This window comes from Molothrus ater, chromosome 3 (assembly GCF_012460135.2).
Source record: "Molothrus ater isolate BHLD 08-10-18 breed brown headed cowbird chromosome 3, BPBGC_Mater_1.1, whole genome shotgun sequence".
Classification (NCBI taxonomy): Eukaryota; Metazoa; Chordata; class Aves; order Passeriformes; family Icteridae; genus Molothrus; species Molothrus ater.
The window spans coordinates 14,824,711-14,848,633 of record NC_050480.2 but is presented as its reverse complement, the minus strand read 5'-3'; the positions used below and the strand labels follow the sequence as shown (position 1 = coordinate 14,848,633).

Here is a 23,923-nt window from a genome sequence, read left to right as displayed (position 1 = left end):
GCATTTAGCGTAGACATCATCTTTGCTCAATTCCTTCACTGAGGGTGATATTCACCCTGAGCAAAAGGCCAGCACATGACCAGTGCACCACTTTAGTCCCACTTAAGCACTATTTTTAGGGTGTAAGTGGGGGAGGAGGCCAGCAGGGAGGGAGCATAGCAAAAGCAGGTGCTGGTCCTATATGCAGGGTTAGATTTTCACCCCTGTTGCCCACCAAATTGTAGACTACAATAAACAGGGAAGATATTTGGTTTGCCAAGCACATCGCACACAGGGATTTTTAGTCCTTGGAGAATAAAATATCTGCTTATTTTCAGATGTATCAATTACTGCTTTTGTTGCAGTAAACAGATTAAATGAGAAAAGGTCAAGATGCAATTTCAATCTGTGTAAGAACATAACAAATACTTTTCTCAGTAATCAGATATAGTAAATACAAGTACTTATTTACTTGTAAATGTTAAAACATTCACAAATTATCCTCTCAATTTCAGCGATACGAACTTAACCATCAGATTTTGGAGAAAATTTACTTTTATCCTCTGTGTTATTCTAGAATATGTGTACAGTTGTTATTTAAACACTGTTTTGTTAATGGGAATACATGCAAAAGCAGGAAAAAATAGGAATAAGAAAGAGTATATATTTTGGGTTTGACAAATAAATATTGTTTTATATTCTAGAGAATAAGACGGTAGGTGTTTGCAGAATGAAAATCATCCCCCTCCAAGAAAACCCCCTCAAAACACCAAGAAAACTATTTGTAAAAGTATCTTGCTGGGTGAATTGTTACATCATTTGAGCAGTTCAGAATGTGTGAGGTAAATTAGCTGTTCTAAATGTACCATGTGCTGGATTTTTCAAGCAGATTTTTGCATTTATGTTTTCACTAAGTCTTAGCTAATTGTTATGCCTTTCACCTTGAATGCCAATTGTAATAATAATATTACATCTGTAGTCTATTTCTCTGTTCTTAAATTACAGCAATCAGGAATACTCACTAGGTAAAATCCTGTATAGTTACTCATAAGAAAATATTGAAATCAGATGAAAAAATAATGTTTAGCTTGCATATTGCCTTAGCCCTGGAGAGCTGCCAGGCAGTCAAGGTATTATTAGAAAATCTGAGCAAATAGCTTACAGGGGGAAGAGCTGTGAATGTAAAGCCATCAGGTACTGTCGGATCACCGGATTTTAGGCTGAAATTTCCTTTTTTAGTTCAGTAAAGCCATTTTAAAGTACAGCGCAGTGGTTCAAATGTGTGGGGTTTGGGTTTGGTGAGTCAATTTAAGAAGCAGTGGTACAGTTTTGTCATGGGTGTTTTCCAAAGGGGTCAGGTGCTCAGAGGAGGTGTGTAAAGAGTTTTCTTGGGGAAATGCTCCCCTTGGCGTCCAAGACTTCAGGTGGAGGAGAAGATGGAGACCTAAGAGATGGAGACCTGGGTTTCTTGTTCAGTCCAGACTTGTCAGTTTCCACACCCCCCAAACTGCTCTAAAACAAGGGTCATCCCATTCAGGAGCACCAAGGAAAGATGTTTCTAACCATTGCTCTGACAGCCCCTGGATTCAGACTGGGAAAAAACAGCAAAGGAAACACCATTTATTTCAAAAGCAAATGTGAAATCATTTGGCCCAAGCTAACAGTGACTAGCTAATTAGTGACACGTGGGGCACTGAGCAAAATAAACCTCAAAAGCTGGTATTATTTTAGTCACATAGATACTTTTTTGAGAGGAAGTAGCATTGGTTCCCACTGCAGAGCACCAGACAGTGCAAACAGAGTTTACCTGCCAATAATCCTGACTAGCAAGAGGTTAATATGCAGCCAAGAAAAAACCTCTTTTCTCTCTTCTGGAGTGGTCTCATACTCAACAAACTTTTTTTTAGTTGGTGCATTAATGTGCTGTAACAAATGTGATGTCAGGTGCCAGGGAAATAAGGTGGAATAGCACCCGTGTAAACATTTTCTACTTGCTCTTCTCTCCTGCTCTAGCTTTGCTCTGCAGGATCAGGGTAGGGGTCGGAATGCTTTGCTTCCTTCTTATTATTTAAAAATACTGAGATTCAGGTGTGCACCATCTCAAAACAAGAGTTTGGCTTTATAAAAGCACCCATTCAGGACACTATTGTGTTCTGGAAATGCTGCATTGGAAGTAAGGGGAGTGCTTTGCACTGTCTTTCTAAATACAGTTCGCAGGTCTTGGTTTCTTTTTAGTGCAAGGAATATCCTTGTTATATGTATTAAAAAAAATTACATGCCCTCAATATATGAAAAAAAAGAAAGACAGAAGGGGAGAGTAATGGCTTGTCATTGCTTTGCAAGTCAGGCTTTGGTCTATTTTTGTCACAGCTATCTGAAGAGTGTTTACATATAGTTTGCCTTTCTGGTATTTTGTGCTTGCACAGACCTGATCTCCACCCATTTTGTGTCAACAGTTGCTGAGATAGGTGTAGAGTGATTAACCATCACAAACTGAAACAGCAGCATGTGGAGAAAGGTGCCCTCAGAGACCCTCTCGCACTTAAATCAGATGCTTGCTCCAGGCTGCACCTGTGTGAAACAAACTGCCTGGTTGAAAGCTCAGCCTGAAATAGTAAAAATGAGGCAAATGTTGCCTTTTTCTTGGTTAAATCAATTTTCTCTTATCAAAAATGAGACACAGCCAGAGGGGCAGGGTGAGGATGTGCTTTTGAGGGTGTGTGTTTTGCCCTGCCTACCCTGGAATGATTTTGGTGTAAGTGATGCATGGCTGGCTACACCAGCCTTAGCAGCAGCCAGGATTCTGCCTTTTCTTTGACTTTTCAAAAATAAAGAAATGGCAGGAGATGCTGAAAAAACATTGCTTTCACAGTTGTTCAATGAAATCTAGGTCATGTAACAGTTTCATGGATTATTTTGTTTCCCTTGCCCAGGCACTGTAGTCCTTGTGTCTTTTTTGGCGAGGGATAAAGCTCAATACCAATAGCTGCTTTGGAATTCAGATTTATTCCAGAGATGTCTGACTTCCCACCTGGGTTATAAAGGTGGTTCGTACCATCTGGGGACTGATCCCTAAGCTTTGTCTGTCCCCTGTCTCACCAATTCTTTTAATCTTCAACATTCCTCTGACTTCCCTGTGTGTGTTTTGTTGGTGTTGTTTTCAGAGGGTGTCTTTTCTTCTGCCCTGAATATAATGCTGTCAGTAGTAGGATTAGAAGCAAAATGAATCACTTCACTTAATGGGAAATTATGTTTAGATAAAGTAGATTACAAAGTAGGCTATTAGTAGTGGTTAGAAAACAATGTTTTGAAGTGGGATGTCTTGGGGCACAGAGAGTTTGTTCAGAAGTATGGGGTTGTTTTTCAGGTTGGCTGTGACTCAGAGCTGTATCTTTTGTGGTTTCTGGGAGAGAAAAAAAAGGAAAAAAGAATTCAAACCAGTTTTTCAGGTGCCCACATCACACAAAATACATCAATGTGCCTGTATTTATTGTCTTGATCGTGGTGGGGAAGACACAACCACAGAAATAAAGCTTCCCTCAACACCCCAAACCAGTGTCTTGGGTTTTAGACCAGAATGATGTCAAAGCTTATTTCATGTGCAAAACACTGGTCCCGGATATTTTCTCTTTAGGGGCCCTGAGAGTGTTTTCTCCCAAAGACACTTGTCAAGAGTTTGGGTTTGGCCACCCTGGGCTTTGCTTCTCCTTTTCCTGCAGGCTGCAGGAGCTGGTGTGGGGTGACTGGGTGTGGAGTTACTCCATATTCCTTCATTGCCTTTTGGGGATGAGGAGGATGAAGGAATTCATCCAGGAGCATAGACAGGTCCTTTCTCACACCCTTCAGTGAGTGGGAACATGTTTAAACCAGCAGCCATATGTGGGAGCAGCCTCTCTTCTTTTGCTCAGGCTGGAGGACAAGGCACAGCTTCCAACTCCCATGCTGTATGTGGGGTGGACAGGGAGGGAACAGGGAAAAGCTGTTTGGACTAAGCTCACCATCTGATGTATGGAAAAACCTTGGACCTCAAGGAGGACCCCCTGTGTTTAGAACACTTGTATGGCATGAGAAAGCTCAGAGATCATGCAGGCACTTCTCACAAACTCTACATTCCACTAAAACAGACGGTATGCTGAGTAGATAGAGGACATTAAACTGCTGAAATAGGGAGGAATGTTCTCAAAGAAATAGCCAGTATTTTAGTATCAGCTCTCACCCATTCCCAGCTTAATCCCTGCCATCAAATGGGGCCTGGTTTGCTGGTTTGCTGTGATCTGCTGAAGAAAAGCTGCTGGGTTGCACTGCTGGTGTGCACCAGATCAGGACCCAAGTTACAGAGTCCAGAGAAGCTCTCCTGAAGGATCAGATGGGAAGTTGATGTTCAGACCCTTCTTGGAGTGTGCAAAAACACCGAGCTGGGAGATGTGCATCTCAGCCTTGGCTACTCTCAGAGCTCTCAGAGAGCCTGCACACCCTCTGTTACAAGTGTTTTTGTGGGAGTCAGGATTTTGTCTGCCAGCATGTTGTCTACCCAACCACTTTGTGGGGCCAGTGCTGTCCCAGACAGGAGTTAGAGCAGCCTTAGTGCCGCTCTACTACATGAATCCTTGCCATATTCCTTAAAGGCTAATTATGGCACATGGAGATCAGCAAAGTACAGCTGCCCTGGGATTTAGGAGCAGGGAAGAGACAGGAGGTCAGCTCTGCTGGCGCTTTGCCATGTAAAGATTTCCCCTTACATCATCTGGCTGCTGAGGGCGAGTTTACATCTGCTTTGCACCCCGAGGGAATTGTGGTGTCAGGGAATGAGGTTGCTGAGAGTTCTCCCCAGTGCAGCCAAGACCTGCAACACTGTTCTGACTCCCTGACATTGCCAGGGAGATGCCTGGATACTGGATCTGGATTTTCACTGGAAATGTTCCACGTTGGCTAAGCTTTTTTAGGAGGAGGAGGAGAAGGAGAGCATACCAGAGAGGCCAACAGCAGCTCACCTGTGATGTAGAAGAGCACAGGAGATGAGCAGAGCAGGAAGACATATCTCCAGGAATCTCTTCCCCAGGCACAATTGCTCTTCACTCCTCCCCAGCAAGTCCCTTCCATAATTTTCATTCAGAACTAGCCAAATGAATAGAAATAGGCCTCAGCTCCATCCTGCTGGAGAACAGGCAAAATTTTGCAAACCGGAATTGTTTGCTGCCCAGCTCTCTCCTAGAAAGACTCCTCAAGAAGCTCTGCAGAGAGATGGAGCTAAGGGAGCTTTTGGGCCAAGGGAGAAGCAGGGCCAGGAGCTTGTGTCCCACCTCAGTAGAAAGCCACCAAACATCCCTTCTGTGTCCAGAGGACAGGCCACCCCCGGGGTCACTGCTACCCCAAGGCAATTACCATGTCTGTGTTTTGTCCCATGGCGCTGGTACTGATAGGACAAGGTGGGGGGGGGGGGGGGGGCTTTAAATCGAAAGTTACTTTAGAAATGGGGTTACTTTAGAAATGAGGGAGAAATTCTTCCCTGTGAGGGTGGTGAGGCACTGGAACAGTTGCCAAGCTCCCATGCTTAAGGGCTCAGGAGAAGGGGAGGCGGCCAAAGGTGGAGCTGGTGCGTGCTGGGCCAGCCAAAATGTAGGGCATAGCCAGGTCTCTTACAAGGAGCACATACCTGATCTCATCTCTCTGCTTTCTATTTTTGCCCTCGATATGCTCCCTGCATTAGCAGGCATGGTTTGGATAGAGATTTGATAGCACTCTCCTGTTTGAGAGCAACTTTTCTGAATGCACAACATGAATCCATTGGTGGGGTCACATAGTAATGCTTGAAGTCAGAAGCTATTTTAAAAACTAAATTGCAGAACCACACATGGCTTTCATTAGTGCTTTACATCAAATTTGTCAGCTAATTAGTGGGTTTTCATCACTAGTTTTTGCATAGTATTTTATTTAATTCACTCTCCAATATTGTCTTGCGGATCCCCTCAGCCCTATATACAGTCCCTGGCACTGGTGCTGTGCCAGCAGGGGAGGGAGGAAGAGGAGAGCTTGCAGGAGACCTCTCTGATGCTCCTGATGGATGGGCTCTCTGTCTTTGGAGTATATTCCAATATTATGTGTCTGGAGTGGGCGGTGAGCAGCCCTTGTACTCTCTTCCCTCCCTACCTCCATTCAGTGTAAATGATGTATTGCAGTCCTGAACTGTCTTTGGTGAGGAGGAGGAGGAGAAACCAAGAAAAGTTGCCAAACATGATTTCATAAGGTTTGACTTTAAATTGAACAAAGTTTTTTGAGTGTCTTGGATTTTTTTTTTCTTTACAAATAAAGGGAGTACAGAGAGCATGCATTGCTAATGACTGCTAGTTACGGGTCATTAAGCTCACTAACTGACTTCAGGATCAGAACTTTCTAATAACGGCAGTAAGCACTCTTTTAACATTTATTTCTCATTTTAGGGATGGGGAGATGTGATTACCATTTGAAAGTCTGCAGTTATTTTTTCTGTTCATAATTACAGAGGCAGCTTGCTATTTTCAAGGCTGTTTTTAAAACATTTGAAAGTATTCGGTGAAATAATTTCTGTGTTGGTATGGGGTTTTTTTCTTTTCTTTAACTGACTCTTTTAAAAATCTCTGGAAAACAAACACAGAGAAAAAAAATGAAAATATGTTAAAATAAGGAATAAAGCAGTTACTGAAGTGTAATAATCTTGGTTTATAGCATGCTTTCCATTTAAATTGGTTTTATTAGAGATAAACCTGTTAAGCGTTGAGGAATTAAGCACTGAATAGAGAATGTTGTTTTGCTGCTGTATAAATGAAGGATCCCACTATGCAGAAAAGAGTGAAACTGGTTTTACAAGTGAATTATTTGCCAGTTTAAAGTACTATGTTTACTTTGGCATCTGTTATAAAAATGATGATTTGTTTGTTGTCAAGAGGGATACTGGTTTTCTTCAGAGGGCCATGAGAGATTTTAGCACTGGGGTTTGTAGGTAATGTGGGCTTTCTCATTTTTCTTACGCCTGGTTTGCTAGAAGGAGCTCAAGGAGAAAATGAGGCAGAGAGATTTTCAGGAATTTCTTGGCTCTACCAGTGAAACACAGACTTCTGGCATGCAGTGCTTTGGGACAATATTGAGAGGGAGCAGCCTGTGACTCCAAGTAGCAGAAGTCAGTAATGGTGTGAAACTCTCCTCATTTTGGAGGGCTGGGGACGGAGAAAAATTCAATAGACTGCGAAGTCTCAGCATCTCCTTTCAGACAGCTGGTCCTGGAAAATTTCATTCAAAGACTGCCAATTGGAAGTCCCCACAATCACTCTGTCGATTCTTGAGCAAAGGTGACTTTGGAAATTCGTGACAGCAGAGGAAGGTCTTGTTTTATTCACTCAACAGAAGTGAAACACAAGGGGAAGGGAGAAAGAACAGATCTGTGTGGAAAATGTCACTTGGGCTGTAACCTGAGCCTTAGCGAGCTCTGCCTTTCGGAGGGTTTGGTGACCCTCTGAAAATCCTTGTTCTCTGGCTGCTATTATTGTAGCCATTTTCCAACTAAAATAAGTCTTTTGTCATCACTAGCCGTGCAGCTTCTTGCTGAGAAGAAACAAAACTTGTGCGTGGCAGCGAGGGCGGCCAAGCTGAAGGTCAGAGTGCAGAGGCAGATTGCTGCATCCCCGGGGCTGGGGCTGGAGCTCACCCCTGGGACCAGCCATGCACCAACCAGGGAGTCTGCCCGTGACCTCTGCAGACAGACCCCAGGCAAGAAGCCTAAGAGAAAACATCCCAGTAAAATGCAAATGGGAGAAAATAGGGTTTCTTCCTCCCCTTTAGGGTTATGCAGGTGGAATTGCTGGATTTTTCTTACTTTTTGGGACATGGCAGAAAGTGCAATCCCATGTGTCCGAAAAGAACAAGGAAAAGTTAACTTGAAAAAATTAGGAAATACTTCAAACTTCTGTGTTTGCCCAACTGTTCAAATGTTTTCTCCATGCCAGATCCTTCCCTTTACAAAACAAAACAAAACAAAACAACAAAAGAAAAAATCCTCTAAAAAAAAAAAGGAGGAAGGAAAAAAAAAAAGGCAGCCCAAGGCATCGCTTTGCTGAGTGCAACTTGTACACTGAGGGATATTATGTTGTTGTGCCACTATTGATCCAACCCTTTTGAGGCAAAAAACTCAAACCAAAAAATCCCCTTCCTCATCAGAGCAAAGATACCACGACACAGAGCACTGGTGTGGGGAAAAATACTTCATGCAAGCCTTTGAGCCTGATTGGCTCTTTACTCACATGAGTAAGGCTATACATCTCTCGTAAGTTTTACGCTAAAATGTATTTTAATAATACTCCATCTCAGTAGTAGTTAGTATGCAAATACCTTTTTTAGGTCCTGATTTCTCTGAAGTTTTAATGATCAGAGTGATTTAGAATTTCTTTCTCTTAAGATAGGTGAATATGAACATTTGGCAAAAGGGGAAGGGAGATTATTCCTGTTAGCTTTTCTGTTCCATTGTTTTTGCTGATGTTCAAATCAGCCTGGCACTTTGGAAATTCAAAGAGTGATCAAAAGATCCTGGCTGTTGTCTCAAAGAAAAAAACTGAGAGCATGAAGAAATTAACCACATGCCCATATATTTCTACAGCAGCAGCTAATTTGCAGTTTTGCTTGCAAGAAGTTCTCAAATGTGATTTATAAACATCACAGCCTGTATTGTGCTCTCTCAAGGCAAGCTACGTTAATTGTTTTAATCTGATAAGTTCTTACAAATTCTAGGTTTGGGATGCAGGAAGAAACTTGAAAGTGAATACTTTCTTCTATTTTTTTTTTCTTTTTTTCTAAATGCTCAGTGGTTTGGAGTCTACTATAATGCAAAGTAAAGCGTTGTGTTACAAAGGCAGGGAGGATGGGACAGAAGGTTAAAGGGCATCCTGGAAACAAACAGCTGGACCAGTTTATTTAAACAGATACAAGGATGGGGAGCTGACCTCCGTTTGACTTCTAGTGGGAGGAGCAAGAATGTCATTTTATTACTTTGCCCAGAAGGAAAATGTTCTTGTGTCTGAATTCCCCCCAAAGACATCCAAACACTGAGCTGTTTGGCAGAATTGCTACTTATAGAAAATACTTACACGAATGCATAGGAAGAAGGTAACTGTTAAGTACCTGTGTGTAAAATGTTCTTAAAGCAGATATCCCAAACCATAGCATGGGGCAAACAGGTGAGATTATATTTTACCATAGGCACATCTTGTGGATAATTATTGGTAAGCTCTAGATATATAGTTTATTCTAGGATATTAGTATATGAACAATACTATATATATAGTACAGTTTATTATTTTGAGGCACCCCTCCATCTTAAAAGTGCTTGTAGTTTGGAGGAGAAGGAAGAAAAAGTCGTGAAGTTGAGGTTGTACGTGCCTAATGTTGCTCAGCATTTATTTGGACTAAAACTTATTTCAGTGACCAGTCACTCTCAGAGCTACCTCTCTCCTCCTGCCACACTACCAGGTCCTAGCAGTGGGGCTAGAGAAGGATGGAGAAAACACAGCAAGAGCCTTGCCAGACTCACAAAAAGAAATGGCTGAGGCACTAGGGTTTTGTGGTGTTGTTTTACTTCGAAGAGTTACTGTGAAAATTGCTTTCTGCAAATGCAGATTACAGATATTAAACAATTTTCTAATTGGTCATGGAGCTAAGGCAGCTAATGGGGGGAAAAAAAGCAGGTTTTTTTTAATTGCTTTTTTCACATGTTGTTTGTGCTACACCTGTGCTTATAATGAGAAAGGAAAATTAGTCTAACCTTCTGCTCACATGATTCTAATTTTCATGGTTTGTACAAGATAATGATAAACTGATTTGCAACACTGTTTGCTGGAGTCGAGAGGGTGTGCTTATTGGAAATGTGTAGAAAAAATTGATCCAATACTGTTGCTGACAAAACATGACCTAGTTCAGGTGTAAGGTTTCCAGACTGGCTCCTGGGTTTGGTGCCTTTGAGCCTGTTTCATCAAGACAGGTTTGATAAAGACTCAACATCTTGATTAATTTTTGCAGGAGTTTGGGTAATGGGTGTCAGTGGGGAATGGGAGATAGGAGGAGTCTGAAGTCACTGTGCTGGTCTTTGATGAGGGCAAAAGAAACAGCATGGGGCAGTGGTTTGCTATTCTTCTCTCCTCTAGTGAAGGCAAATGGGTGGGCAGAGCTGATTCCCGTGGAAAGATCCTGGTGGCTTTATCTCTGTGGTAGGAGAGCTCCTGCTAAGCCACCCCAAGCAAAGGCAACAAGCATCAACTATTCCCTTTTGTGGACTTTCCTATTCCATTTTACAAGTGTGCTATGATTTAGCCCACACTCACACTTCTTCCTTTACTAGTAAATATTGTGGCATACATTTTTATTATTCTTTTTCTCTCTCACAAAGAGCGCAAAGTCTGGTTATGTAGCTTTGCCATGACTAAATCTCAATGTAGATTTTTTCCAAATGGATTTTAAGTAAACTTTCTGCTAAATGAAACCTCAAGAGAGATTCTTCAAGTGGTCTTCATTGAGACAGGTTCCCAGCCTCCTGATTTCAGCACCATGAGGACACCAGGATACTTGTGATCTATCCCCTTCTTCTGTTTTGCTCCAAATTATTTTGAATATTTCCAAATAAGCATTGCAGGACTAACTGAGGCAAAGAGCTACAAAAACACAAAGAGTGGGCTGCAGATAGCTATTTTTAAAAATGACTGCACCTCCTTTTTTGTTATTTCCAAAGATCTTCTTTTCATTGTTCGGGGGGGGGGGGAATTTTCAGTAGTCCAGTAATTACAGTTTAACAAGATGTTTGCTGTAAATGGTCAGGCCTAGCTGGAGAAAACAGGATTATAAATTCAATTACTGTAAAGCTATGACCTCGCCTTGACCCCCTCAGACTTTGCATAAAGAGAGGGAGGGGGGAAAAAGCCCACCAAGAAATGGCTAGGAGGAATGCATGGCTCTGAAGTCCCCAGCAGTGTGACTTAGTGGTGATAAAAGTCCAGACATTCCCTCATTTGATGGGGTTCTGCCATCACAGTTCATTATCTTAATAGCGGGCATTAAAAGGGAATCAGGTTTGCAAGAGGTAGGGACAGGTTTTGATAAAGAAAAAAATTGGAAAAAGAAGTCAGAGGACATAAGGCAGAAATGACACTAATGAGGGGGGAGGTAGCAGATGCCCTCATGAGCATCTCGCCGGCTTCACACATTTTTGTTTTTTTGGTGCCCCATTCTGTATTGAGAAGAGTGTTGCTGGCATTGTTTCCTGAAAACTCAGCTAATTCCCCCGTGAAAAGATGAAATGGAAGTGTCCAATTGTGGTAAAAAGCAGGCAAACATAAATCAGCTTGGAAACCCCAAGGTTGTGCTCTCAAAGGTCATCCAGGTTAGAGGTTTAGCAGTATTTGCATCCCCATGCAGCCTGATGGAGAGCACCACAGTAAGGCGAGAGGGCTTGGGGATGGGTGGAAGACATCCCTTCCCTAACCATTTGCTTTCCTCTTTTTTCTTGCAGGTTTATTAATGCTAGAAGAAGAATAGTTCAGCCCATGATAGACCAGTCCAATCGAGCAGGCAAGTCCCCAGCAGTAACTGTATTCAAGCCACACAGGCGAAAACCATCCTCTAGCCATTCACCAGGAGGTGCAGTACCTGGTGAATAAGTGAGCAATGAATGCTGGGAATGACTGACAATTAATATGCAAGCAACTTTATTTCATTATGACTAATAATTTTGGAAAAAAAAAGACATTGAAAATTCAAAAAGGGAAAGTAAAATGTTCTGTTCCGTGACCAGACTTTCTGAACACGATCCAAATTATTCTTGTATTTTTTTAGTCATTGTTTGGAGTTTTCCTTCCCAGCTCTTTCTGCTCCTGTGACCACTCCCTGATGCATGGCTTGGTGTGGAATTGCTGTAAACTTTATTACCTGTCAAAAGGGCAAAGGGGTCAGAATCACTTGTGGGACTCAGTAAAGTTCAAAGACGTTCAATGAGGTAGAGCTTTATGTGCTTTAATAACCCAAGCCAGCTTACTTCTGAAGCTAGCTTTTAATGTACAGTGAAAACCTCCAGTTCAGGTAGTGGTACTTGTATAGGGTTGTTTTGTCCTTTGGCTCTTCTTTTGGGATTGCTGAGCACTTGCTGTTTACTTTGGGGGTATTTATTTCTATTTTTTTAAAAGACTTAACATTTCCACACGTTGGTTCTATCTGGGGTCTTGTTTCGTGGCTCTCTGCGGGTATTTACCATCAAGGATTATCATAGCCCATTACTCCCAGTTGGTTTTGTTTTCTGAGTCTCCCTGCCAAACTCTCCAAATCCATTGTCCAAGATGCCTTTGGGCCACACTTCCTTTTCAAGTACATTTGATTATTTGTCATTAGACGTAAATATCTTGCATGGACCTGTTCAGGTCCTGCCCTTTGAAGGCACAAGGGTGTAATTTAACACACTGAGATTTCAGTGTGACTATTCCAGCCATAAAATCCTGCTCCTATACAGGTTTTTGCATTGACGTCAGCAGCGGCAGCAGCTGGAGCCAGGGCTCCTCATGTCTCAAGATTTCAGTTGGCTAACTTCGTTTCCAAACTTAGAGAAGAAAATCAGGCCATAACCAAGTATGCCTGTTAGTCCAACAGCTAAATTCGCACAATAGATGTTTTCCCCTCTTTTTAGAGCTGGCATCAATAGCCCATGGGTGGGGGGATTGTGTCCTGATGCCATGAGAAGAGGTGACCATATTGGCTGTTGCTAAAAATAAATGTTCTGCACCTTTGCAGTAAGTCAAGGAACACCCTATAACCCCGATGGGCAGCCAATGGGAGGTTTTGTGATGGACGGCCAGCAGCACATGGGCATCCGAGCGCCAGGTAAGCCCCTGGGCAGCATTGCCCACTCATGGGTGGCCTTGGTCACACCACCACAGGTAAACACACCTCCACCCTCTGCCGCTGTCCCCGCTGCCTGCTTTCCTCACCTGTCTTCTGCCTACCTTCCACACCACTGGAAACCAGGCGTCTCCTTGCTCGAGCGGTCCTGGACCCTCTGCCGTGCTGTGTTTTGGAAAGGGGCTTTTGGCACTATCTGTTGACTTTGCTCATTTTCTGGCATCTTCTTGGATTTTTATCTCCCTCTAGGACCTATGAGTGGAATGGGCATGAATATGGGCATGGAGGGGCAGTGGCACTACATGTAACCTTCACCTAGGTAACCAATGGCAAAGCCAGGGGGAAGTAAGTACAAACGAGGTCTTTGTTCTCACTTTGTCCGAGGGATATTTGTCTTCTTGCATTTCCCTATGTTCTCCCTGCCCATAGCCTCATGCTTGTTCCTTCCTTTCCATCCATCCATCCTACGCCTGGGCTCCTTTGGGTTTTCTCTCCCTCTGGTTCAGCTCAAGCTTTCCAAGCTCCCAAACCCCCCGCGCGCGCGCGCGCCGTACATCGACGCTGCCGTACATCGACGCCGCCATACATTGATGCTATTATCCATCCCCGAGCACATGACAAAACAAGGAGCAGCCAGGGAGGTGGGGGAGCCCGTCGTCTTGGCAACAGACTGATTTGCAAAATGTAAGCGGTCTGCAGCAGCACAGGGAGAGGAAAGAGCATGTCCCCAAAGTGTCATAAATCTGTCTAACCGCAGTTGATGCATGAGTTACATTTCTCCCGCTAACCTGCAAGACACCAAAAAAGCCAAACAGAGACTTCTCATGGGGTAGGGAAAAAAAAAAACCAAGCAAAACCCATCAGCTTCACTTAGTTGCATTTTGGAAAGCAATGGATGAAACTTTGATTTTTTCTTCTTTTTTTTCAAGTTTATTTCTCTTTGTCTGTCCGTCATAATGGGATTACGTGTGGCAAAGGAAAAAGAGAGAATACAAAATAGAGGTGTGCGCAGCAGGCTATGGAGCTTAGCCCAGGCTAATTGACTATATCCAAATTAAGTATGCCATCACTTGCAGTGTGACAAATGGATTTGACTTATTCAGTATACAAAAATAGAGATCATTAATGCAATCTTCAGTGGCAGACCTCGCAAAGGAAGCCTAGAAAAACTGTCCCAGTTTTTTTTTTTTTTCCTCTTGTCTTTTTCGAGGGAAAAATACATTATATAAATTTTTGGGTTTTGTTTTGTTTTTTTCTTAATAGTTAAGTGGTTTGAAACACCAAGACACTTGGTACCATGTTTAAATGGTGCCTTATTCTGTTTTCTTGCTTTTTTTTCTGGAGTTAAAAGAGTTATTTCAGCATCTTTGTTGTGCCCCCAGCCTGTATTAACATAGGGTTTGAAGTTACCCAGGGCAAGTGTATTTCATAGTAGTCTTCTCTGAGCCCAAGTCAAAACTAAGTTTTAACAATTAGCTGTGAAAACATTCCTCTGAGCTTGGGAATGCAATAGCCTTATTACCTCATCATGAAAATTTCTAGCTTAGTTAATTTAAATATTGTTTCTTAGTTTCTGGGTCAATTAAATTTAAATGATGTATTTTATGCTTCGTGACCAATTAAATTAATAGGTTATTACAAAAAATATTATCATCTTTTTTGATTAAAGAGCTGTGAGTACAGTATATTTTATAAGCAATTTTCATTAGTTCAAAACTGTTCCTTTAGGCTAGATTAAGCAGCTATTCATTGCTAGAGCCTTGAGACCTGATTCCAAGGTGTTCGGCGCATTCACAGCGCGCTCTTACTTAGAACTAAAGCCAATTGAACCTACTTAGCAATAGCGTATGCCTTTCACCCTTGATGATTATGGAGCTTATAGCTCTCCGAAACAATACACCTGTCAGTTCCCATCAGCTACAGCAATCCAAGCAGAAGGCAGAGGCCCACAGAAAGCAGGAGGTTTTATTGTTTTAGGTCCAATTTTTTTCTTATTGTTCTCCCAAACCCACTGAAAGGTTTGACTGAGTTGGGAGTCTGATTTTTTTGCAGCCAGAGGTAATCAGGGGGGTAAAGAAATAATTGATAACTGTTATTGATTATGTATATATTTTTAATGTGTCTGAAAATACAAGTTTGATTTAGCAATCATACTTAGTAATCCTATCAATTTCGGCTTCGTATGAGGCCTTTGTTCAGTGATGTATGTCCTTGCTGGATTGCATCTCTTTGAATGGCACAAATATTTGGGACAGATTCCAAGAGATCAGGCTCAAGAGCTAAATAAATAGCTGTTGATAAACCTTGACACCTATTTAACCCATTGCTTCTCCCAAGTCCCTCATTAGCTGCTGCAGATTCTCTGCCTTGTATTCCCAGCGTGCTTTTACAAGTGGGGAGGTGAAGGCAGGTGGCTGGAGTAAGGCCATGGGGAATGGAGCCCACCTGAGAGCCCTCCATGTGGCATTAGCCATCTTCAGGCTGGCGCTGCTTCTGGCATGCTTCCAGATCAGGAACATCTCCATTACATACATTCCTAACCATAAAAGCAGAAAGCTGTTTTGTCTCCATAAACTCTGTATTTGGAAGGGAGGGGATGTTCTTGAGGGTTCTTTGTGACTTTGGGGCCATTCCTGTTGCCGTCATTGTGAGCCCATACACAGACTCCCAGCTCCACAGAGGCAGCGGCACTCACACGCCCACGATTCCGCGCCCCGCCTCGGGCTGGAGCCCGGCCTCCCTGTGCCCCAGCGGAGCAGCTTCGCAGCCCAGTGCCACAGCCAGTCCCCAACACTCACCGCCACCTCTTTCTCTCCCTTTGCAGGGCTGCAAAGTATGCCAGGGGATTATGTGTCTCGGGGTAGTCCAATGGGTATGAATATGGGACAGCCAAGCTATACGCCGCCCCAGATGCCCCCCCATCCTGCTCAGCTGCGTCATGGCCCCCCCATGCATACCTACATTCCTGGACACCCTCACCACCCAGCGATGATGATGCATGGAGGACCACCCCACCCTGGAATGCCCATGTCAGCATCAAGCCCCACAATGCTTCATACCGGCGAGCCAGCAGTGAGCGGACAAGTGATGGACATTCATGCTCAGTAGCTTAAGGGAAATACACGTTGTCTGCAGCGATGGTAGATTTCAAACATTGTCTTTCTGCAATGACTATGGAGTTCTTGGCGTCAACTTTGGACCAAGGGACGTTCCAATTCTTCACAGGGACCCTGAAAAGCAGGAAAACACCAACTGAAGTCAACTTCTGGGGACATGCTGAATACCTATATAAGACATTAAGAAAACAAAGAGTGAAATATTGTAAAATGCTATTATACTGTTATCCATATTACGTTGTTTCTTATAGATTTTTTAAAAAAAATGTGAAATTTTTCCACACTATGTGTGTTGTTTCCATAGCTCTTCACTTCCTCCAGAAGCCTCCTTACATTAAAAAAGAAGCCTTACACTTATCCTGCAAATGACAGAAAGGGCTTATTTGCAGGATTTTTAGAGCATTAAAATAACTATGTCAGGCAGAAGAATCTTTCTTCTATCCTAGGATTTCAGCCATGCGCACTCTTTCTTTCCCCCCCCCTCCACCCTCCTCCTCTGTCCGTCTTTCTTCCCTTTCTCTGCCTTTCTCCCCATCTCTCTCCCTCTCTCTCTTTCTAGCCTGGGGCATGAATTTGCATGTCTAATTCATTTACTCACCATATTTGAATTGGCCTGAACAGATGTAAATCGGGAAGGATGGGAAAAACTGAAGTCATCAACAATGATTAATCAGCTGTTGCAGGCAGTGTCTTAAGGAGACTGGTAGGAGGAAGCATGGAAACGGAAAGGCAGTGTATTTGAAGCCTAATTGTCACATCAGAGCATCCTTGTCCCCATGCAGCAACCACCACCTTGTACATCACTTCCTGTTTTATGCAGCTCAAAACATGGACTGAAGATTTATTTTTAATATGTTGACTTTCTTTCTGGGCAAGACATCGGTCATGTGTGCATTTTTTTTTCCATAGTCCCATCATGGAGCATTTATGTATACATTGTAAATAAATTTTGTGCAAAAAGGACTGGAAAAATGATCTGTATTATTGCAATTTTTTGTAAAAGTAGCAGTTTGGTATGAGTTGGCATGCATACAGATTTACTAAGTGGGATAAGCTAATTATACTTTTGTTGTGGTTAAACAAATGCTTGTTGATAGCCTTTTTCTATCAAGAAACCAAGGAGCTAATTATTATTAATAATAATCATTGCACACTGAGTCTTAGAGTTTCTGATTGAAACAGTTTGGATTGTATAATAACTCAAAGCCCAGTTGTAGTAGTTTGAGTGCAGTAATGAAATCTGAATCTAAAATAAAAACAAATTATTTTTTGTCATGGTGACTCCACTGCTTGCAAAATTTGTTTCCTGTCCCCATGCAGTATTTGTAGCCATTCTATCCCAGGCTGAGAGCCGAGCATCTACAAAATTCAGCTGGCTCTGGCGATGTTACCTATCATTTGCTATTTAAATATCAGCGTCATATTTAAAGAATGTAAAACTAATGCTACGCTGCATAAAGAAACTTTCTTGGAACTTGCACTGTAAATTGTCAGGATGGGAACTGTTGCCTTTTAATAAATGTAATATCGTAGGGCATTATTGGACAGAAACTTGTAAATAGTGTTACCCATTTCCTGCCCAAATTATAGTCTAATGCACAGTTCAAATTATTGAGTTTCTTGCTGGAATTGAGCATACTGAGGAAGGAGGAAAATAAAACTTGGCAAACATTACCTGGGCAATGCATATCTGTAAGGGGATGAGGTGCTGCTGGACTTCTGCAAGCAAGGCTAGTGCAGACCCTCATTAACCAATTTCCTCTCATATTTGTGCTTTCTGCACCACAGCCAGTGAGTGGGAGAGCTGTAGCCGGCCTGTGCAGCCTGCGAGACCTCGTTTGCTTTAAGTCAAGTCACAGCTACAGAAGAAAAAATAGAGATTCCCCGGGCTAGGAAAATGACACAAATATCTTAATTAAGGCAAAATAGTGCAACCCCCCGCCAGCTTCTCCCAAGCCGGGCGGCATCCCCGCGGGAGGGGTCCCGGGTTGCAGGGCAGACTCCCGGGGGGCGGGAGTCTCCTGCTCTGCGCGTCCCCCGGGGTACCCCTGGGCTGGGCGGAGGCAGGGGTGCAGAGCTGCAGGCAGGCAGTGCAGACCTTTCTGAATGAATCAGGCCACCAAAGGGGGACCTCTCCTCCCCGGCTGGGACTTCCTCCCACAATTTTTTTTTTTTTTTAAACTCTGAATTTTTTTTTTTTTTTTTTGCCTCCTCTTTTTCCCCCGTTTTTTTAAAGGGCCGCTGTACCGCCAAGGAGGCTGAACATCCCGGCTCCTTCTTTGTGAGGCCGGAGTAATGACATTTTTCTGCCAAAACGTGGATGAACGGGGCTCGCTTTTTTGCTTTTGTTCTTTGGTTTTGTTTCGTTTTGTTTGTTTTGTTTTTATGTGTTTGGGTTTTTTGGGTTTTTTAAAGATTTCTTGAAAGACAAAAACAAACCGCCCTCTCGCAGGCGAGGGCACACGCGTCCCTTCTCCTCGCAGCCGCCGCGAAGTGGGGCACAGACCTTCCTCCATGGGACCTTTTTTTTTTTTTGAGGGGGGCACATTTCAAATTAAATCCAGTATTACATCCCAAGACATTTAATCAGCTGTAATTATAACACATTCAAAATGAAGAATATGCCTTGACAGTATTTTTATTGTTATTGTTCATCGCATGATGTTAGACAGCTTCAGAGGCACAGGAAAGAGAAGTAAACGGGTTACAAATAGGGAATTATCCCTCGTTTAGCATTAAAATTCATTTAGATAAAATTGCCACAAACATTTAAATGGGAAGATTAGTTCCCCCTCACGCCTTATTGCACTCTTTCAATGGCTCCGTTAAGAACATTTTACACGTTGGAAATTCCGCCTTTTCGGGCCGCTCGCTGTTTCCTAGCTACCCTCCTTTCACCGCACCGGGGGGGCCCGGAGAGGCCCGGCAGGGCCGCCCGGCAGCGCCTCCGCTGCTCTCCGCGGCCCTGGAGGCTGCGCGGGGCTGCGCGGGGGCGGAGTGCGGGAGCGGGCGCGGCTCGCAGCCCCGCTGTCCTGCCCGCCGCCGAGGAGCAGCAGCAGCAGGAGGAGGAGGAGGACGACGAGAAGAAGGAGGAGGAGGAGGAGGAGGAGGAGGAGGAGGAGGAGGAGGAGGAGGAGGAGGAGGAGGAGGAGGAGGAGGAAAGCCGTCTTCGACTGCCATCTCTTGGGGGCTCGGGAGAGTGACCGGGGGGGGAATGCGGGGGCTTCGGGGCCGCCCGCGGAGCGCCGCGGATGTTGCGCGTTGCCGGACTGAAGTTTGCGCAGCCTTCAGCGACGCTCTGTTTTGTTGGTTTTGGTTTGGGGTTTTTTTGTTTGTTTGTTTGTTTGTTTGTTTTTGTTTTCTTTTGTTGTTGTTGGGGTTTCTTTTTAATTTTTTTTATATTGGCCCCGATTTCCCGCGTCCCCCTCTTATTTTTGTGCCTCCCCCGGGCTCAGTGCCCCGCGGAGCCGGGTGCGTGCGCTGCCGCGCAAGGCGAGCGCAGCGCTCTTGCACCCTTTCAGCGGCTGGAGAGGGGCCAGACCCCTCAGCGCGGAGTTCGAGCGCGCCGCTGCGCGGGGCCTGCCCTGCGTCTGGCCTGGGCACCCTCACCCCCAAGCGGGTTTTTCTGGGGGGACAGCAAATTCCAGCCAAGCTGATCGGGGCAGACCTCGTCCCACTCCAGGCAGAGGGACTCGCGTGGGGTGTGCCTGCCCTGCCGGCTGGCCCGTGCTACCCGCAGCCACTGGTGCTTTTGGGCTCAGAAGCGGCGCTTTTCGGCCGCGCTGTGAATATTTCCACTCCTCGCGCTGTTGCGCGTAAAGTTCCCGCTACTGGGGCCTTGCTCCGCGCGTCCTAAACCTGCGTGGAAAACAGAAAAATACTTTTCTACTCCCCTGACCTTGCTACGCCGCCCGTGATGATAACGTATATATATTTATAGTCATATATAAAATCGAACGGACGTTTCCCGCAGGCCGGGAGGAGGCGGCTGTCCCCGGCCGCAGGCAGGGACGAGCCGTGCGTGGCGCGGAGCGGGGGCGATCGCGCCTGGGGTGGGAGCTCCCGGTGCCTCCTGGAGGCGGCTGCTCAACTCCCGGCCCGGGCTGGTGCTTTATGTGTGACAGCCAGCAAACCCTCCCCGTCCCTTTAATGCGTGTGGAAATACCCGCATGCCTGTGTGGCAGCTGCTTCCAAAGCCCCAACTAACTCTTTTGGAAGAGCAGGGCGAAAAGAGTGAAAGGCGAAAGAAAGACTGTTCATTTTTTTCCTTTGGTGCCATTTTGGATGTCATCTGTTACCTTGGTGACTGTGCTCAGCCCCCAAAGCCCCTGGATTGTTAGGAAAAAAAAAAAAAAAAAAAAAAAAAAAAAAAAAAAAAAAAAAAAAAGCATGCTATTTCTGCACCGTCATTTATCACTGTCACCGCATAATGATTCCCCTCGCAGCTCCTTATTGATGTTTGTAATTGCATTATCTCATAAAGGGAGGGGGTGGCAGGCCGGGATGATCAATGGAACCGCGCCGTGCATGCCGGGGTCAGGGGCTGCGGGAGGCGGCGGGCCCCCCCGGACCCTCCCGGCCCCGGACCCCCCCGGCCCCGCTCGCCGCCTGGCAGACAAGTCCCGGGCAGCGCCCGGAGCGCGGCCCCGGCAGCCGGCGTGCAGAGCCAGTGCAGCTCCCGGCGGGGCCGTCCTGCTGGGACCCCCCAGTCCGGGGGGGTGGAACTAGGGGGAAAAAAATAGGGCTCTAGCAAGGGAAAAAAATTAAAGTGGGTATAATGTGATTTGGCTGGGGAAAAAAACCCATTGGTGAATTCTACCCCCGAATACCCGCATGGAGGACTGCGGTGCGGGGGTGCTGCGGTGGGACTCCTCGGGGGCCCTTCGCCGCGGTATCCCCTTGGCCGCGGGGGATGCGCGGGGCCCCCGAGGCGCGGAGTGGCGGCCGCCCCGGGGAAAGGTCCGGCGGCGGGGAGCGCTGACGGGCGCACCGGGTGAGCTGGGGAGGGTGGAACAGGACGGGCACGGGCCCCCCTCGGCGAGGAGCGGAAGGTCCAAGAAACGCGGCTCGTTTTCTGCATTTAGCTGGTTTTTGTACCGGTTTCTTTTTGCCGAGCGCTCTTTAGAGACGGCAGCGCTGCCGCAAACCCCCAAACCGGAGCAGCCCACGGGGGATTTTCCTCCTCTCCTTTCTCTCTCCCTCGGCTCTATAAAGAGTACCAACGAAGTAAAGATTAACTCCATTCTCCCCCTCGTCGCCGCGCAAAATGAACTCCATGCACTGAACCCAAAAGTTCAAAGAATTATTTCCCAGAGGACGAGCCATTGCACCCCATAACCCGGGACTTGGGGGTACCAAAGCCGAGCCAGAACAGAAGGATGCTGGTTTTGCTACAACCATCCTAGGCAGTCCCCGAGCCTCCCTTTCAGGCGCCGAGCTAAACCGAGGGGGGAGAGCAAAATCCTGCATGTCCTTCACCGCATTGATCAGCTCTCTCCCCAGGTTTCCCCCTCTTTAATCTTCCCTTGGAAATTTAGCAACGCTTTAATTTGGAGGTAATACAGCCTAAGTATTATTGCTCTTTTTCCTATACCTACATATATAGAGAAAAGGAAAAAAAAATACACACACACACACACACACACACACATATATATATATTTTCCGTATTTCTTCCAGGAATGAGGGTTGGCGCTACCAATAGCCTTGTAAAAAATCGCCGGTTGTCTGCTTTTACGTAAACATTCATGATTCCAAATAAACTTTCTAAGAATTTCAATTTGAAAGTGAAGCGGTCGGCACTTCAAAGGCATTGTACTTAAAATTTCAAATGTGAACTAATCCAACTTAGCTATCTTTTCCCTTTTCCTAGTCTGATAGTTTGCAATCTGGAGCTCCATACATTTAAAAAAAAAATATTTAGTGCCATAGCCCACGGTTAAAATAGTGAAAAATTAGTCTCGTTTCAGAAATTATTTATTTATAGAACGAACATGATTAAAACATAAAAAACACACAAACTGCAGCTGCAACAAAAAAACCCCACCGTGATTTACGATTATTAAATCTTTGATTGCCATGTTAATGTTTCTTTTTCTACCTTTCATTTGCATTTTAATCTATCGAATCTTTACAATTTTGCTGCCTCCTACTCGAATGATTGATTACACATCTGAAAGAGGGAAAAAAAATCCTAAGCTTTCTAGGCGAGCTTCTATCTTTCCTCCCCCCTTCCCTTTGCTGGTTTGCTTTCTGAAACCTTCCTCAACAATGTTAATGCAAGCAGGACAAATTAATTATGCTCTTTTAAATGTCAAAGGTATAAATAAAAATGCTTCCACCCCTCCTTTTCCTCTCCTTTGCTCCTGCCCCAGATGGGAATATTTTTCCAAGCCGCTTGTTTTAAAAGCAAGAAGGAATCACCCCGGTAAAATACAATTTAAAAAAATACTTGCAGCATCCTGAGTGTAAATAAATATTATTGCGTGGACATTTATCTATGGAATAGGGGGGGAAAAAAGAACCAGAGAGGCAGCGGGAGTCAGGGAGCCGTGGTGAAATCTCCCTGGCGCAGCGGCAGTGCTTTCCTTCTCTTCTGAGCCTTTGCTCTGGTGCTGTTCCCCGGCCCCCCCGCCCCCCCCCCCAAAAAAAAAAAACCCCTCACACAAGAAAAGGGGGTGGTCAAGGTTCAGCCCGCAACAAAAGAGGAGCATCCCTGTGGGCCGGGGTAGGGGGTATAGGGGGTAGAAGGACTGGGGTGGCGGTGTAGGAACGTGATGGTCCCAAAGCAGGGGTCCCACCTGCTGGCAGGGGGTGCTCAGGCGGGGTTGCCCATGGGGGACACCTACCTGGGGGCCGCCCACGGACGGGGGAGACCCACTCGGGGAATGTCCACAGGTGGACACTGAGCTGGGGGATGCCCATAAAGGGACCACCGTGCCGGGGATATGCCCTCGAGGGGATGCCCACGGCGGGTCACCCAGCCAGAGGATGTCCACGCGAGATGGGCCCCCCGAGGATGCCCGCCCGGCGAACGGGGCTGAAGGCAGCCCGCGGGAAGGACTGGCACCTGCGGGGGCCGACAGGCGCCTCTTTGGGGAGGAATCATCAGGAAAAATGGAAAGGAGAGCGTAGGGCGGGACAGGCGGAGGCAGCGGCGCGGAGGCTCCGCACCTGCGGGCCGGGAGCGACCCGCGAGGGCCGGGCAGACAGGGAAGATTTAGAGGTGAAGAGATGGCAGATTGTTAAGAAAGTAATAGTAAGGTGTCCCATATACTACAGTTTTATTGTGGGGTAGTAACTACTAGATTTATTTATTGCCGAGGCAATATAGTAAAGATAATGACCGCAAACTCAAGATAAATGCTTACGCCCATAGCTGGTCAATTCTTTTTTATTTAAGAGAGTGATCCGGAGAGGTGAAAGTCATCTTCTCCCGACCACAAATATCAGTCTTGGTTTCGTCCAGGTTATAAACATGACATGCAAATAATGGAGCTGCTGCCGGGAGCGGAGAGTTTGGGGTCGGGAGGTAGGGAGGTGCCCCTTCCCTTGGCATTCCCCCTCTCCGAAGCACCCGCAGAGGACAGCGCCGAGGCGAAACAACTGCGGAACGAGTCTCCCCACGGGGGAAGTGGGGAGAAGGACAAAAACACCCCACCCTCTCAAGCCCGTGGGGAAATGCCACTTGCGAGGGGAAGCGCCCGGCGGTGCTCCGCACCCGCCGCCGCCCCCGCGCCCCTGCCCAGGGCGATCGAGTGTCAGCCCCACAATGGGCGCTTCTACTCCTGGGCGCTTTGATCCTTGCACGGCCGGGGTAAAAGCCACCTGACAGCGATCTGCGACGGGAGGGAGAGAGGAAAAGAGAGAGAATGAAGGAAAAAAAAAAAAAGAAAAAAAAAGCAAAAAAGGAGGAAGAGTTGAGCCGTACA

General features: G+C 45.5%; 1 protein-coding gene across 3 annotated transcripts in view; it reads left to right on the top strand.

The window, feature by feature from the left end:
- The window catches only part of MEIS1 (Meis homeobox 1), a 107,882-nt gene extending 90,615 nt beyond the window's left edge, over positions 1-17,267 (top strand). For 2 of the 3 annotated variants that reach the window (XM_036380097.2, XM_036380098.2), the window contains exons 10-13: positions 11,501-11,559; positions 12,769-12,858; positions 13,126-13,221; positions 15,701-15,809. In XM_036380097.2, the coding sequence (XP_036235990.1) occupies positions 11,501-11,559; positions 12,769-12,858; positions 13,126-13,184 (208 nt within the window). In that variant the 3' untranslated portion in view covers positions 13,185-13,221; positions 15,701-15,809. Of the gene's footprint in view, positions 1-11,500; positions 11,560-12,768; positions 12,859-13,125; positions 13,222-15,700 lie in introns of all 3 variants that reach the window. The other variant, XM_054514267.1, reaches the window with a different exon arrangement.
- The last annotated feature ends 6,656 nt before the right edge of the window (positions 17,268-23,923 follow it).